The sequence below is a fragment of the Sphaerodactylus townsendi genome, linkage group LG17, assembly GCF_021028975.2.
Source record: "Sphaerodactylus townsendi isolate TG3544 linkage group LG17, MPM_Stown_v2.3, whole genome shotgun sequence".
NCBI lineage: Eukaryota > Metazoa > Chordata > Lepidosauria > Squamata > Sphaerodactylidae > Sphaerodactylus > Sphaerodactylus townsendi.
Window position 1 is genome coordinate 27429624 of NC_059441.1, and position 13424 is coordinate 27443047.

Consider the following 13424-nt stretch of genomic DNA (forward strand, 5'->3'; position numbering starts at 1 on the left):
TGGCAAACCTTTGGCAGTCCAATTAGCCATGCTGGCATGGGCTGATGGGAGTTGTAGTCCATAACATCTGGAGTGCCAAAGGTTCGCCACCATGGTCGTAGGGCATGGATTCCAGACCTTTTATCATTTTGGTTGCCCTCCTCTGGACCCATTCCAGCTTGTCAATATCCTTCTTCAATTGCGGTGCCCAGAACTGTACACAATATTCCAGGTGAGGTCTAACCAATGCAGAATAGAAAGGTACAGTTACATCCCTTGATCTAGACCCTATTCTCTTATTGATACAGCCCAGAATCGCATTAGCTTTCTCGGCCGCTGCATCACACGGCTGACTCATGTTCAGTTTGTGGTCTACGAAGACTCCCAGATCCCTTTCGCATGGAGTGTTGTCAAGCCAGGTGGCACCCATCCTATATCTGCGCGTTTCATTTTTTTCTGCCTTGAGTGTAGAATCTTACATTTATCTCTGTTGAAATCTTTGTTTGTTTGGGCCCAGCTCTCTAATCTGTCCAGGTCAGTTTGAATTATGACTCTGTCCTCTGGGGTATTAGCTACCCATGGCATATCAATATTTGGAATGAAATGTATGAATGGTAATTTGTGCAGTAGTATTTATAGCTGAAGGTGTAGAGTGATATATCCAGGTTGGGCCTGGAAATCTCCCAAAATTAAGACTGATCCACAGTCAACAGAAATCAGCTCCCTTGGAAGAGATGGCTGCCGGGGGCGGGGGGGGGGGGGGGGAGACCAGAGGTGGGATCCAGCAGGTTCTCACCAGTTCCCGAGAGTGGGCGTTACCACCATTTGTGCAGCCGAGAGGGGCACTTGTTGGGTCTGCTTTCCTCGTACTCCAAAAAAAAAGCCCAGCACTCCCGAGAGGCATACTGCCTTTGAACGTGAAGGTTCCATTTAGCAATTGCGACTAATAATGTCACTCCCTGAACTGGGTTCATCCCTTTCAGGTACCGCAATTCATGGATTCTCAGCTTTTCGTACCTTTTATCTCACCAGTCTCTATCCAAGAACCTGTGTGTTTCACCATTGCTGTGTGCAGATTTGTGAGTTGGGGCATTTTCTATCATGTGACGATGATTTAGAAATGACCTGGTGCAAAAAAAAATTGGGGGGTTGTGGTGGGGTGGCTGCCCATGGGGGGGCATCCAACTCAGGTTTTGCCCAGGGCTCAGGTTTGCCTAGGTACGCCTCTGCCCCCTTTGCTGAGGGGGGGGGGCTGGCGAGGGAACCTGTTACTAAAATTTGTGGATCCTACCACTGGGGTAGACACTTTGGCCTTGTACCCCATTTTCCACAGACTCTACTGCCCAATTCTCCAAGAACTTTCCCGTTCCACTGAATTTCTGGCTTCCCAGTTTTTTACAGCCCAGTGGGCGCCTTTGCCGTTCCCACTGGCACCCTGAGCCCCAAGAGAATAGCAGGGAATCCCCCCGTCCCATAAAACATCCAGGATGTCTCATAAAAACCTCTCTTCTCTTTCTCCCTTCCCCGATAAAACCTAGCACTTTGGGAATGCCGGCCTCGTTTTCACGCACCCGCCCTGCCGTGCCCCAGTTGAAACACGACCGTATTCTTTTGCACACGGAGGCAAATTGATTGCTCGATTGGGTTCTTTCTCGCTTCCACCCTCGGAAGGTGGGACTTCATTGTCTTTCTTCCCACTCCGTTTTCTCAAGGCTGCCCCCCTCCTCCCCTTTGTTCTTCTGCTAGCCAAGACAAATCGGTTTTATGGGACGTTCTGCTTTTGTTATGCAAAAGGGCCAGCGTGATAATTGGGTGATTCTTTGGGTCAATTATTTGCACGCCTTGAGCAGTTCAAAGGCAGAAACCTAATGGCCTGGGGAGCCATCTTTGCTCTGGTCAGCTGGTCACTTCAGGCCTGCTGACCCCTTGCTGGTTGGTTCTCTGGAGCAGGCATTGCCTATAGGTTAGTGGTGGCGAACCTTTTCGAGACCGAGTGCCCAAATTGCAACCTAAAACCTACTTATTTATCGCAAAGTGCCAACACGGCGATTTAACCTGAAGACTGAGGTTTTAGTTAAAATGGTTGGCTCCAAGGCGTGCGTTACTCAGGAGTAAGCTTGGTGGTACTCAGTGGCTTTGCTTTGAAGCAACCATGCAACTCTTCGAACATGTGAATCACGACCCTAGGAGGGTTTACTCAGAAGCAAGCCCCATCACTAGCAACTGAGCTTACTCTCAGGTAAAGGATCGCGCTTTAGTTCTTCCCATAAAAATCAGTGGGGTTTAACAGTGCTTTCCCCCCCACATGACGCACTCTGTGTGCACGTGCCCACAGAGAGGGGTCTGAGTGCCACCTCTGGCACCCGTGCCATAGGTTCGCCACCACTGCTATAGGTGGAGCTTCTGAAAAGGGGCATCAGTCTCTTCTAGGGAGGAGAATTCAATCCCGGCAAAAAATTATGTGCGTGTCCTTACATGATTGATGCAACACTGAGGGACTGGGGCACCTTCCTTATGAGGAGAGGCTGCAGCGTTTGGGACTCTTTAGTTTGGAGAGGAGACGTCTGAGGGGGGATAGGATTGAAGTCTGTAAAATTATGCATGGGGTAGAAAATGTCGACAGAGAGAAATTTTTCTCTCTTTCTCACAATACTAGAACCAGGGGGCATCCATTGAAAATGCTGGGGGGAAGAATTAGGACTAATAAAAGGAAACATTTCTTCACGCAACACATGATTGGTGTTTGGAATATGCTGCCACAGGAGGTGGTGATGGCCACTAACCTGGATAGCTTTAAAAAGGGTTTGGACAGATTTATGGAGGGGAAGTCGATCTATGGCTACCAGTCTTGATCCTCCTTGATGTGAGATTGCAAATGCCTTAGCAGACCAGATGCTCGGGAGCAGCAGCAGCAGAAGGCCATTGCTTTCACATCCTGCACGTGAGCTCCCAAAGGCACCTGGTGGGCCACTGCGAGTAGCAGAGAGCTAGACTAGATGGACTCTGATCTGATCCAGCAGGCTCTTTCTTACGTTCTTGTGTTCTTAACATTATTGTGAACGGTGGGCTTAACTCTCAGCATTGAGCTAGGTTGGCCCATTTCTAGGGTTTCCAACTTTGGGTTGGAATTTGTTTTTGAGATTTGGAGCTGGACCCTGGAAAGTTCGGGGTGTGTGTGTGACTTCAATGAGTAGTAATGCCAGAGAGTGCACCCTCCAGAGAAGAAGAATTGGATTTATAGCCCACTTTTTCCAACTGTAAGGAGTCTCAAGGTGGCTTACAAACTCCTTCCCCTCCTCTCCCCACAACCTTGTGAGATGTGGGGCTGAGAGTTCTTAGAGAACCGTAACTGGCTCAAGGTCACCCAGCAGGCTTCATGTGTAGGAGTGGGGAAACAAAACCGGCTCATGAGACTAGAGTCTACATTCTTAATCACTAAACTACCCTGGTACCAAGTAGTCATTTTCTCCCGGTGAACTGATTTTTTGTTGACCGGAGATCCCCCTACAGGCCAGCTAGAGTAGATTGTTTGTTCCTCCTTCCCCTTCCAAATGTTATATGCCAGTGATGGTGAACCTATGGCACGGGTGCCAAAGGTGGCACTCGGAGCCCTCTCTGTGGGCACGCACACATAGAGTTCATCATGTAGGGGTGGAAAATCACCCCCCTCCCACACACACACACACACCCATCTAGGTTGGCCTGGGCCGCTGAGCACGATGTGTGCGCACCGCGGTGAGCAGGGAGGACTCGGCTGGCGGGCCTGGTGCCTGTGCTCCAGGTGGCTGCTGCCGAGGGGGGGGGATGCAGAGGGGGCAGAGAGGCTAGAGAGGCACAGAGCGGTGCGCGTGGGACTTGCTGGATCCTACAGCAGGCTGGCCCCTGCTCGAGCGGGTGGGGCGGCAGAAGAGAGAGCCAACCGTTTTTTTTCTAAACTAAAACCTCAACATTCAGGTTAAATTGCCGGGTTGTCACTTTGCAATAAATAAGTGGGTTTTGGGTTGCAGTTTGGGCACTCGGTCTCGAAAAGGTTCGCCATCACTGTTAATATGCAAACATTTCGCTGCTGGGATCTAAAGTCTCTTCTACAGAGGGGCCCAGTGTGGTCGGGTTGCTAAGAGCAGGTACACTCTGATCTGGAGGAACCGGGTTTGATTCCCCGCTCTGCCGCTTAAGTTGTGGAGGCTGATCTGGGGAATTCAGATTAGTCTGTACACTCCCACACACGCCAGCTGGGTGACCTTGGGCTAGTCACAGCTTTTCAGAGCTCTCTCAGCCCCACCCACCTCACAGGGTGTTTGTTGTGAGGGGGGAAGGGCAAGGAGATTGTAAACTCCTACAGGAGAGAAAGGGGATATAAATCCAAACTCTTCTTCTTCTTTTTAAAAGCAATCCCACCACGCAGTTGCTTCGAGATGGGCTTTTTTGAGAAGCAGTGTTCAGCCCTGGCTAGAGGGTCAGGCTAGGAGCTGAGAGATCTGGGTTCGAGTCTCCACTCTGCCATGGAAGCTTGCCGGGTGACCTTGGGCGAGCATCCCAGGAGAGCTTCCTCAGAGAAAACTGTCCAGGAAAAGGTAGAGGAGACAAGCAAGGCAGTGCAGGGTTAGAGATGAGGCTTGATCAAAAACCAAAATATTCGGTAATATTCGGTAATATTCGGATTTGGATTTTTCTGCCTTTAAACATGTTGGGATGCAGAGGAAGTCAGTGGCAGAACAATGTGATGTAGTTCTTAAGAGTGTCAGACTAGTAGCTGGAAGAGTCAGGCTCAAACCCCCATTCTGCTCAGGAAGCTTGCTGGGGGACCTTGGGCCAGTCACGTACTTTCAGCGTAACCTTCCTCACAGGGTTGTGGTGAAGATAAAATGGAGGAGAGGACAATAATGAGTCCTCCCCTTGGGGAGAAAGGCAAGGTACAAAGGAGTAAAACAAAATAATAGTAATAATATGGCCAGCGCATGTTTCTCCTCTTCCACTGTTTGCTGTGCTTGCAGTAAGCCCCTGCCACCAGATCTCTGGGGAAGGTATAATCTATCAGTGTCACTGTGTGGGTGTAAGGCATGGTGCATTGTCATACGTTTCTGAGTTTTTCTATCCAACGCATCTGTGTCCAGTCAATTATTCCCGCAGTGTACCTGGTGACAGGTGTATGGCCCAGGTGTTGATGGCCTTGATGGTATTCCCGCCTTATAATTTAGATTTCAAAATTTTGCTGACCCTCTGGGTGTCTTCTCTGCTGACCACAGTCTTCACTTGCCCGTGCTTGATGTTATCCAGCTGCAAAATAGTAGTAGTAGTGGTGGTGGTAGTAGTAGTAGTAGTAGAAGAAGAAGAGTTTGGATTTATATCCCCCCTTTCTCTCCTGCAGGAGACTCAAAGGGGCTTACAATCTCCTTGCCCTTCCCCCCTCACAACAAACACCCTGTGAGGTAGATGGGGCTGAGAGAGCTCTGAGAAGCTGTGACTAGCCCAAGGTCACCCAGCTGGCATGTGTGGGAGTGCACAGGCTAATCTGAATTCCCCAGATAAGCCTCCACAGCTCAGGCGGCAGAGCTGGGAATCAAACCCGGTTCCTCCAGATTAGATACACGAGCTCTTAACCTCCTACGCCACTGCTGCTGCTGCTGCTGCTGCTGCTGATACTACTACTACTACTACTACTACTACTACTACTACTAGTAGTAGTAGTAGTAGTAGTAGTAGTAGTAGTAGTAGTAGTAGTAGTAATAGTAAAGCCTTTACTGACATTGTAAATTACAGTAAAACATTTATCAATTTAAAAAACTAGAACGCATCAAATATATACACATACAAGTTGTTCCCATGAGTTATGTTTGTAATTCCAGCTCTTATCAATATAAAGCCCAAACGTGATCGCCAAAAGCTACAATCCACAAGTGCTTACTTTTTTACAGTTCATATAAAAAGTGACACCTGATAGTGAGACTGCAACATCTTTTAGAAGTCCTCTGCATTTGCTTGGGTTTGGTTATCAGGGGTCTTAGGTTGGTTTCTAAAAGAACTGTTTCCCGACATATTGAGAAGTCGGCTGATTGTAAAGTGTTATAGATTTCCAAATCTAGCATGATATAATAAAGTATTTTTTAAAAAAACCCAAATCTAGCATGGGATAAATAATACTGCTAGTTAGGAAAAAATACACAGTGAGCTGAAACATAAATCTTCAGTTCCTAAGCTCAATTAGTAGACACAGAATACCAGTAGTCATTAAATAATGTGGCCAGCAGTATTGATATATTCATAGTAAATAAAAAGGCCCCACGGGGAGCACAACAAGTACATTCTACTGAGAACTCTCAACTATCTCCGCAATGAAATTGGCGATCTCTTCACAAAGACCGGGGTCCGAGTTGTTTAACAATAGAGATAGCCTAGTCCAGTGGTGGCGAACCTTTGGCACTCCAGATGTTATGGACTACAATTCCCATCAGCCCCTGCCAGCATGGCCAATTAGCCATGCTGGCAGGGGGCTAATGGAGTTAATAATCCATAACATCTGGAATTAACAAGTCCTGAAACCAACTGTTATCGAATCGGACGGCCAGATTATGGAAGAAAAATGTAAAATTGATTGTATTTAGATCTGAGTATTTATCAAATCTGGTGCAGTCTTGCGGGAATGTCCAGCATTATTTACATAAAGCTGCCTCTTAGTTTACTTGATGGAGTTGGCCATCAGGGGCAATTCTATGCCATGCTCTCGTGATCTTGCCCCTCTTTATTATTGCCACAGTGGTAGCACTTTCCAGAGGCTGAGCTCCATCCATCGAAATATCCAGTTCCTGAATATTAGGACTTGTGATTTTCTCTAATGACAACTTCCACCAGGCCTCTGGGTGAAAACTCAGAGAGTGGAGATCAACAAGGTTCCTCACCGGTTCCAAGGCGTTTGGGTTTACTAATTATTTGTTATTGTGCGAGAGTTACCTGAATTTGGGTCTGCTTTTCCGTTGAGAAATTCCATTAAGGTCAGAAATCATAAAAGTCCTATTTGTTGAACACCTATGTGGCTGGTCAGCGAAGGTGGTAGAAAATGGGATGAATTCTCGGTTAGGGCTGTTTTAAAAACAATGTTTTAGAAATATGATAAAGTTCCTTGTTTAAGGAAAGTGTCCTTCTTTTGATTTCTAGAAACAAAATTAAAGTATTTGAGAAAGTATTAAGTGTTTGACAGGCAGTCCATTAGAGTAGTTGTTTCTGTTGGCATGGTGGACGATAGGACTTTATAGAATTAGGTTTGAAATTATGGACCAGAAGATACCAGCGGCTGGAATTAGGAACTTTGTTTTTTTACAGTAAGAGTTTTTTTACAGTAACAGAAATTATTAATGCCCGTCCCAGAATGCGGTACGCCTGTTGTGTACGCCGCTTAAGCCTACATTACTTTTACGCCACTGTTGAATCCCCACCATGGGAACCTGTTACTAAAATTTTTGGATCCCACCACTGGTGAGGCTCGATATGTAATGAAAGGCCGACAGCCACCTAAAGAACTAGCTTGGCTGTGCGAGGAATAAATGCCCGGCAATAATAACAACAAACCATCTCTACTCGGACCGAGGGATTTCATGTGTGTGTGTTTCTCTTTTCTCCCACTAGGGACATCTCCATGCAAAATCATGAAGTGCAACTCTGAGTTTTCTGCTGCCACATCAGGGTCTCACCACCTGGGTGCCGAGGAGCCCCCTGAATTCTGCACGGCCCTGCTTAGAAATGCGCGCTGCACCCATCGGACAGCCACTGGGGAACCTGCTGCAGGAGGCGACCACAACTTACCACTCTGCCGTCAACGGGATCTATGATCTCATGATCCAGCACAACTGCTCCGCCAAGATTTTACTGCTCAACCGCCTCCGCCGGAGACAGATCAGGAAAAACCGGTTAGCCCGAGATCTGCACCATTCACGAAGAGCTTCCCTGAAACACTCCTGCATCGATTGCCAATTACACCTCACTGCGGGCTCGCCGGACCTCACCTCGGACTTTTGGACGCACCAGGCGTGCAAAGTCAAGAGGCGTGGCCCTCGATCACGACGCTGTACGAAGATATTGCAGGTCCGCAACACCCCCGTCTGGCCTAGCTCCACAGCAACAGCTACCAGCAAGGTAAAAACAGGCATGGCGTCTCTCCTGGCCAAGCTGTTCACATGAGCAGCAGTGGCGTAGTGGTTAAGAGCAGGTACACTCTAATCCGGAGAAGTGGTTTCGATTGCCTGCTCTGCCACTTGAGCTGTGGAAGGCTTCTCTGAGGGAACCAGATTAGCTTGTGCACTCCAACATGGCACCAACTGGGTGACCTTGGGCTGAAGTCACAGCTCTTGAACTCTCTCAACCCCACCCACCTTCACAGGGTGTTTGTTGTGGGGAGGAAAGACCCTTGTAAAGTCGAGTCTCCGGGAGAGAAAGGGAGGATATAAATCCAAACTCTTCTTCTTCTACGTCAGGGGGGAGAACCAGATCTGGGTCTCCGAGATCCTCATCTAACATTCCAGTGACTTCAGCCTACATTCACGCGGATGCGCAGGAAAAAAAAGCATTCTGTTTGGAGAGGAAAGGTGCAGTAAAACATAGGAGCAGCCAGAACCTGAGAGGGAAGCAGCTGAAGGAGGGTCTTCTAGTTCTGATAGACTGAACAGCTAAGGCCAGCCTGAGCTTGTAAGATCTTGGGAGCTAAGCAGAATTTAGTAATGGCCCTGTTTGGTACGCGGATGGGAGGCGCGCCAAAGAAGTCCAGGGCTATGCAGAAGGTTGGCCATGGAGAAACCACCCTGTTCATCTGTTTGCCTTGAATGTTTGCAAAGGAGTCGCAATAAATAGATTCCTTCCGCCTCCCCCTCCCTCCCTCCTCCCCTCCCGCTTCCCTCATTATGCTTCGCTTCCTTCCTTCGCTTCTTCGCTTCCTTCCTTCCTTCCCTTCCCTTCCTTCCTTCCTTCCTTCCTTCCTTCCTTCCTTCCTTCCTTCCTTCCTCCCTCCTTCCTCCCTTCCTCCCTCCTTCCTTCCTTCCTTCCAAGATAAAGCACTTTCTGCTCTGGAGAACCAGGTTTGATTCCCCCACTCTGCCACTTGAGCTCTGAGACGCTATCTGGTAGGAACCTAAGATTAGCTACCGTCTTGTAAATCAGCATGCCAGCCATAGGAGTAGGGTGATTTTCCAGGTTGAGCTAGCCTCAGTTTTTATCCATCGATCAGGCGAACATTGGCCGACAGAGGACACAGTTACCTGGAGTCTCCTGACATAATCGGACAAATGTTATTTTATGTTAAATTTAATTTGTATACCACCCTCCCCGGAGGGCTCAGGGCGGTGAACAACATCAAATAATAATACAACCAATGATACATAACATTACAATGACTCAAAACAAAATACATAGCAATAAACTCAATCATGTTCTTTAACGGTTATCCAGTATCAGGTTATCAGTTACTTTATTCAGTTGCATACAAATAGGAACCCTGGCAGGAGTGTAGACCGGCTATTGTCTGACCTACACCTGCATTTGAGAGCTCTCTTTGGGGCTATACTATCATTGTAACAATTGGACCGAAAGAAAAACGTGATGCACGTATGCTGCTCAGTGGCTTCTGTGTATCATACAACCTAATTAATTATACAAACATCCAAAAACTACAATTCTAAAAAACATGTTTTCACATTTACATTACAGGTACATTACAGGTACAAAATCGTGGATTATTATTACATTCCGTTCTTTGTCATAAGGATACAGTCTCCGTTATTTTCTTCTGTTCCTTCCGTATAGGGAAGGAACAGAGGAATAAAACGGGGATGTAATCAAGCGGAGGAATGAACTTCGTCATTATTATCACTCTTTCACGTTGTATTTGCCTATAATAGCAAATCTGAAAACATGTTTTCGATAGGGTGCTGAATGTTCTAATGAAATGGAATTGTAACTATCGTCGCATCACAATACGTACCGGTCTAATCATCATCGGTCGTAAAATCTAATAAAGGGCGCACGTGACTCGTTCATTCATAGCTATACTAGCACTCTCATACTGCCTTTTTTCCCTCCGTTGTCTGTGCAGCTCACGATCATCTTCAAGAGCTTCCAGGAGTGTGTGGACCAAAAGGTCTACCAGGCTGAGATGGACGTGCTCCCGGCAGCTTTCATTGATGGCTCCCAAAACGGCGGCGACAAGCACGGGGCCAACAGTCTGAAGATCGCCGAGAAGGTGCCGGGCCAGCACATCGAGATTCAGGCCAAGTACATCGGGACCACCATCGTAGTGAGACAGGTGGGCCGCTACCTCACCTTTGCGGCGCGCATGCCCGAGGAGGTGGTCAACGCTGTGGAGGACAGAGACAATCAAGGGCTGTACCTCTGCCTGCGGGGCTGTCCCCTCAACCAGCAGATAGACTTTGAAGCCTTCCAGTCCACCACACAGGCCAGCGAAAGCCACCCTCGCCCAAAAGGGCAGGCCTTCACCCACAACACGGCCACGGCCAAATGCCGAGAGAAGCTGCCGGTCGAGGACGTGTACTTCAAGTCCTGCGTCTTCGACCTCTTGACCACGGGGGATGTCAACTTCACCCTCGCGGCCTACTACGCCTTTGAGGACGTCAAGATGCTCCATTCCAACAAAGACAAATTGCACTTGTATGGACAGTCCAGGAATATGGCTTCCTTCCACCAGCCCACCCCTCTTTTCATCCTCCTAGCCGTGCTGGTGTGGTTGAGTTAGTTCTTGGACATGTTCCTGAAGCGTTCCCGTTGGCCGAAGTTGCAGGGGGCAGACGTGACCCCCAATGAAATAATTGTCCCGGCACAAACTGAGCCATCCAGGAGTGAGAGGTTTCGTCGCCTCTCTGAGCGAGTCTGGAACAGCCTTGCTGGACCAAGTTTTTCTTCCACTGTGAAGGGTTGTCACAAGACTGACTCGCCTTCGCCGCTGAGTCCATCTTTTGGTTTTCTCCCATGCTAAGACGGATGGAAGACCCTTTCCCCTCCATGCACTCCCCCTTTTTTTGATGTTTCCAATGGTTGTGGTGATTGTGAATTTGGCATTTGTATAAGCTGGGTCTAGGTCTGAGAGGGGAAAGTGGCGGACGCTGTCTGAGAGGAGCAACGGTCTCGCAACTGCACAAGGTGGTGTCAAAAGATGAGCAGAAGGACCTTCTGAGGGTCTTCTCAGCCTGGGCTGTTTAACGCCTCACTCCATGGGGCTTTCCGCACTACAGAAGGGAGCTAAGGTCGACTCGGTTCCCTTCAGTGGGGGGCGATTCCAGGCTGTCCGCACAGCAACTTACTTGGCCCCCTGGAACCGAGCTAAGTGGGCAGGATCATGTTGGTGCCTGTTTCGCTCCTCGATCATGATTGGAGCTTGTGTTACCACGGGAAACGGGAGCGTTCTTTTTTTTACAGTTTTTACAGTTTACAGTTACATGCCCGCCACAACTCTCCCGTTCTGCACATGCCACAAAAGCGGCTCCGGATTGGTTGAACGGATGAGGTGTCGTTTCGATGCGTCCGCACTTCGAGGCTTTGAAGCGGTATCGACCTTGTTCCACCAGAAAGGTGCAGTTCCAAACTGCGACAGGGATGTCGCAGTTCTGAGGCGGGTGGGGAACTGAGACAAAACAACGTTGAGCTCAGTTGCAGTGCGGATACACTGAGGTGAACCTAGATAGAAACCAGTACAACTCTGTCAGTGCGGAAAGCCCCCATGGGTGGTTAGAATTTTGTTGTTGTTGGATGGGCCTCTCCAGGGCGCACCCTCTGCACCTGGTGGAACGCCTCGCATTTTGTCCTTCTCATGCATGTGGAACATGTCAGTACACGTTTGTAATGGCTGCTGGCACATCTCCGGTGTGTTTCTTCCTTGCGCAGCTGCAGGCAGCTGTTTGGGCAACGCTGGATGTAGCAAGTGTGTTAGGATCTGCTGTCTTCTGTCCTTACCTGCCCTCCCCGCTCCAGTCCTGGAAAGACTGGCGAGGCAGGAGGTCTGGTTGGCAGGAATCCATTTCTTTCTCCTCAAGCAGAGCGTTTGCTCTTTCGGTAAGGGAAGCATGTCACCGGGGGGGGGGGGGGGGGGCTGATATTTTTTTGTCGCCCGCTGCTGCTTTAAGCGGTGGCAGAATAAAAATAAAGGAAAACAAATCATTGCTGGCAGTATATCATAACAGGGGGCCCTTCCGCACACGCAAAATAATGCGTTTTCATACCACTCTCACAACTGTTTGCAAGTGGATTTTGCCATTCCGCACAGCTTCAAAGAGCACTGAAAGCCATTTGAAAGTGCATTATTCTGCATGTGCAGAATGAGCCAAGGTACAACCCAGAAGTGACAATGGATACCTCCCCCTCCCTCCCTGTTCCCCCCAAGGTGGGTCAGAGGGTCTCAACCAAACGATGGGTCCCCTCTCTCCCCCTCCCCCTCCAGCTGTGTGGGCTATGACTAGATGACAAGACCCCACCCTACCCCTTCCCCCCAGAAACTCTATAGTAAAACCATAAAGTCTCCAGAAACTCCTAGAGCCACCTGTTGTCAATTCCAGCTGGAAGTGATGCAGTAAAGTTAGCAACGTCATACCCCCACCCCCAGCCCTCCCATTGGTTGCCTGGCAACCGTAGGCATAACATCACTGGAGAAAGACTTTTTTTAGGCCCAAGGGAGCCTCTTTCCAGGACAAGAGATCTTGGCGTTGGCCCCAAAGCTTGCCCTCTCTTACTATCTAGTTTTCCACACTCTGCTTCCAACCCCCACCTCTCACATTCACTCCAGTGCTCTCAGGATACACTAGGCCAGTAATCCAGTAATGTATGCAACTTACTTGGATCTTGCCCAGCATACAGAGGTGGAGAACTCTCTTTTGGGGGGCTCTAAATAAAAACGTGTCATGGGCTTCAAATCCCATACCTCTTGCTTCCCCATTTTGGGGAGCTGCTTTACTTCACAATTAATTAAATTATGGGATTCCCTGCCTGAACAATCAGTTTGAACGTCTGGACATGGACTGAACTGCCAGCGGCTGCGTGAAAAGCATGTAGATCTTCTGAAGTCGTCCCATCTTTTGGACACCGGGATAAAACCCCGAGCCAGGCAGGGATGCAGGATAGTCTGATGGACTCCATTCGCACATGCAAAATTTGTCACACAAGATTATCCTGAAGTGCTGCTCTCCAACTGGTCTTCCTTCACCTCTGTGTGCCACCTCTCCATATCTGTCCCAGTGAAGGCCTGAGTCATGGGCCCTTTCCCCACTTACCTTAAGCCCCGCGCTACTCTCCTAAAGTAGCGTGGGGTCCAGCTGCACTCCCCACTTCAGGGGCGGCGAGAACGCAGCCGCCCCGACACTGCCTCTCTCGCGCCCCCTCAGCGTGCGTAATTCCTGGTGCCTTTTCAAATGGCGCCTTTTGATGACCCCGTGCAGAACGCGGGGTCGTGGGGAAGCCGG

General features: G+C 48.9%; 1 protein-coding gene across 1 annotated transcript in view; it reads left to right on the plus strand.

Annotated features, from left to right (window-relative positions):
* RGMA (repulsive guidance molecule BMP co-receptor a) overlaps positions 1 to 11301 on the plus strand; it is a 36636-nt gene extending 25335 nt beyond the window's left edge. Inside the window, 5 exon segments of the mRNA XM_048481998.1 lie at positions 7600 to 7766; positions 7768 to 7825; positions 7828 to 8051; positions 8053 to 8106; positions 10055 to 11301. Of these exon segments, the coding sequence (XP_048337955.1) occupies positions 7600 to 7766; positions 7768 to 7825; positions 7828 to 8051; positions 8053 to 8106; positions 10055 to 10711 (1160 nt within the window). The 3' untranslated portion in view covers positions 10712 to 11301.
* The last annotated feature ends 2123 nt before the right edge of the window (positions 11302 to 13424 follow it).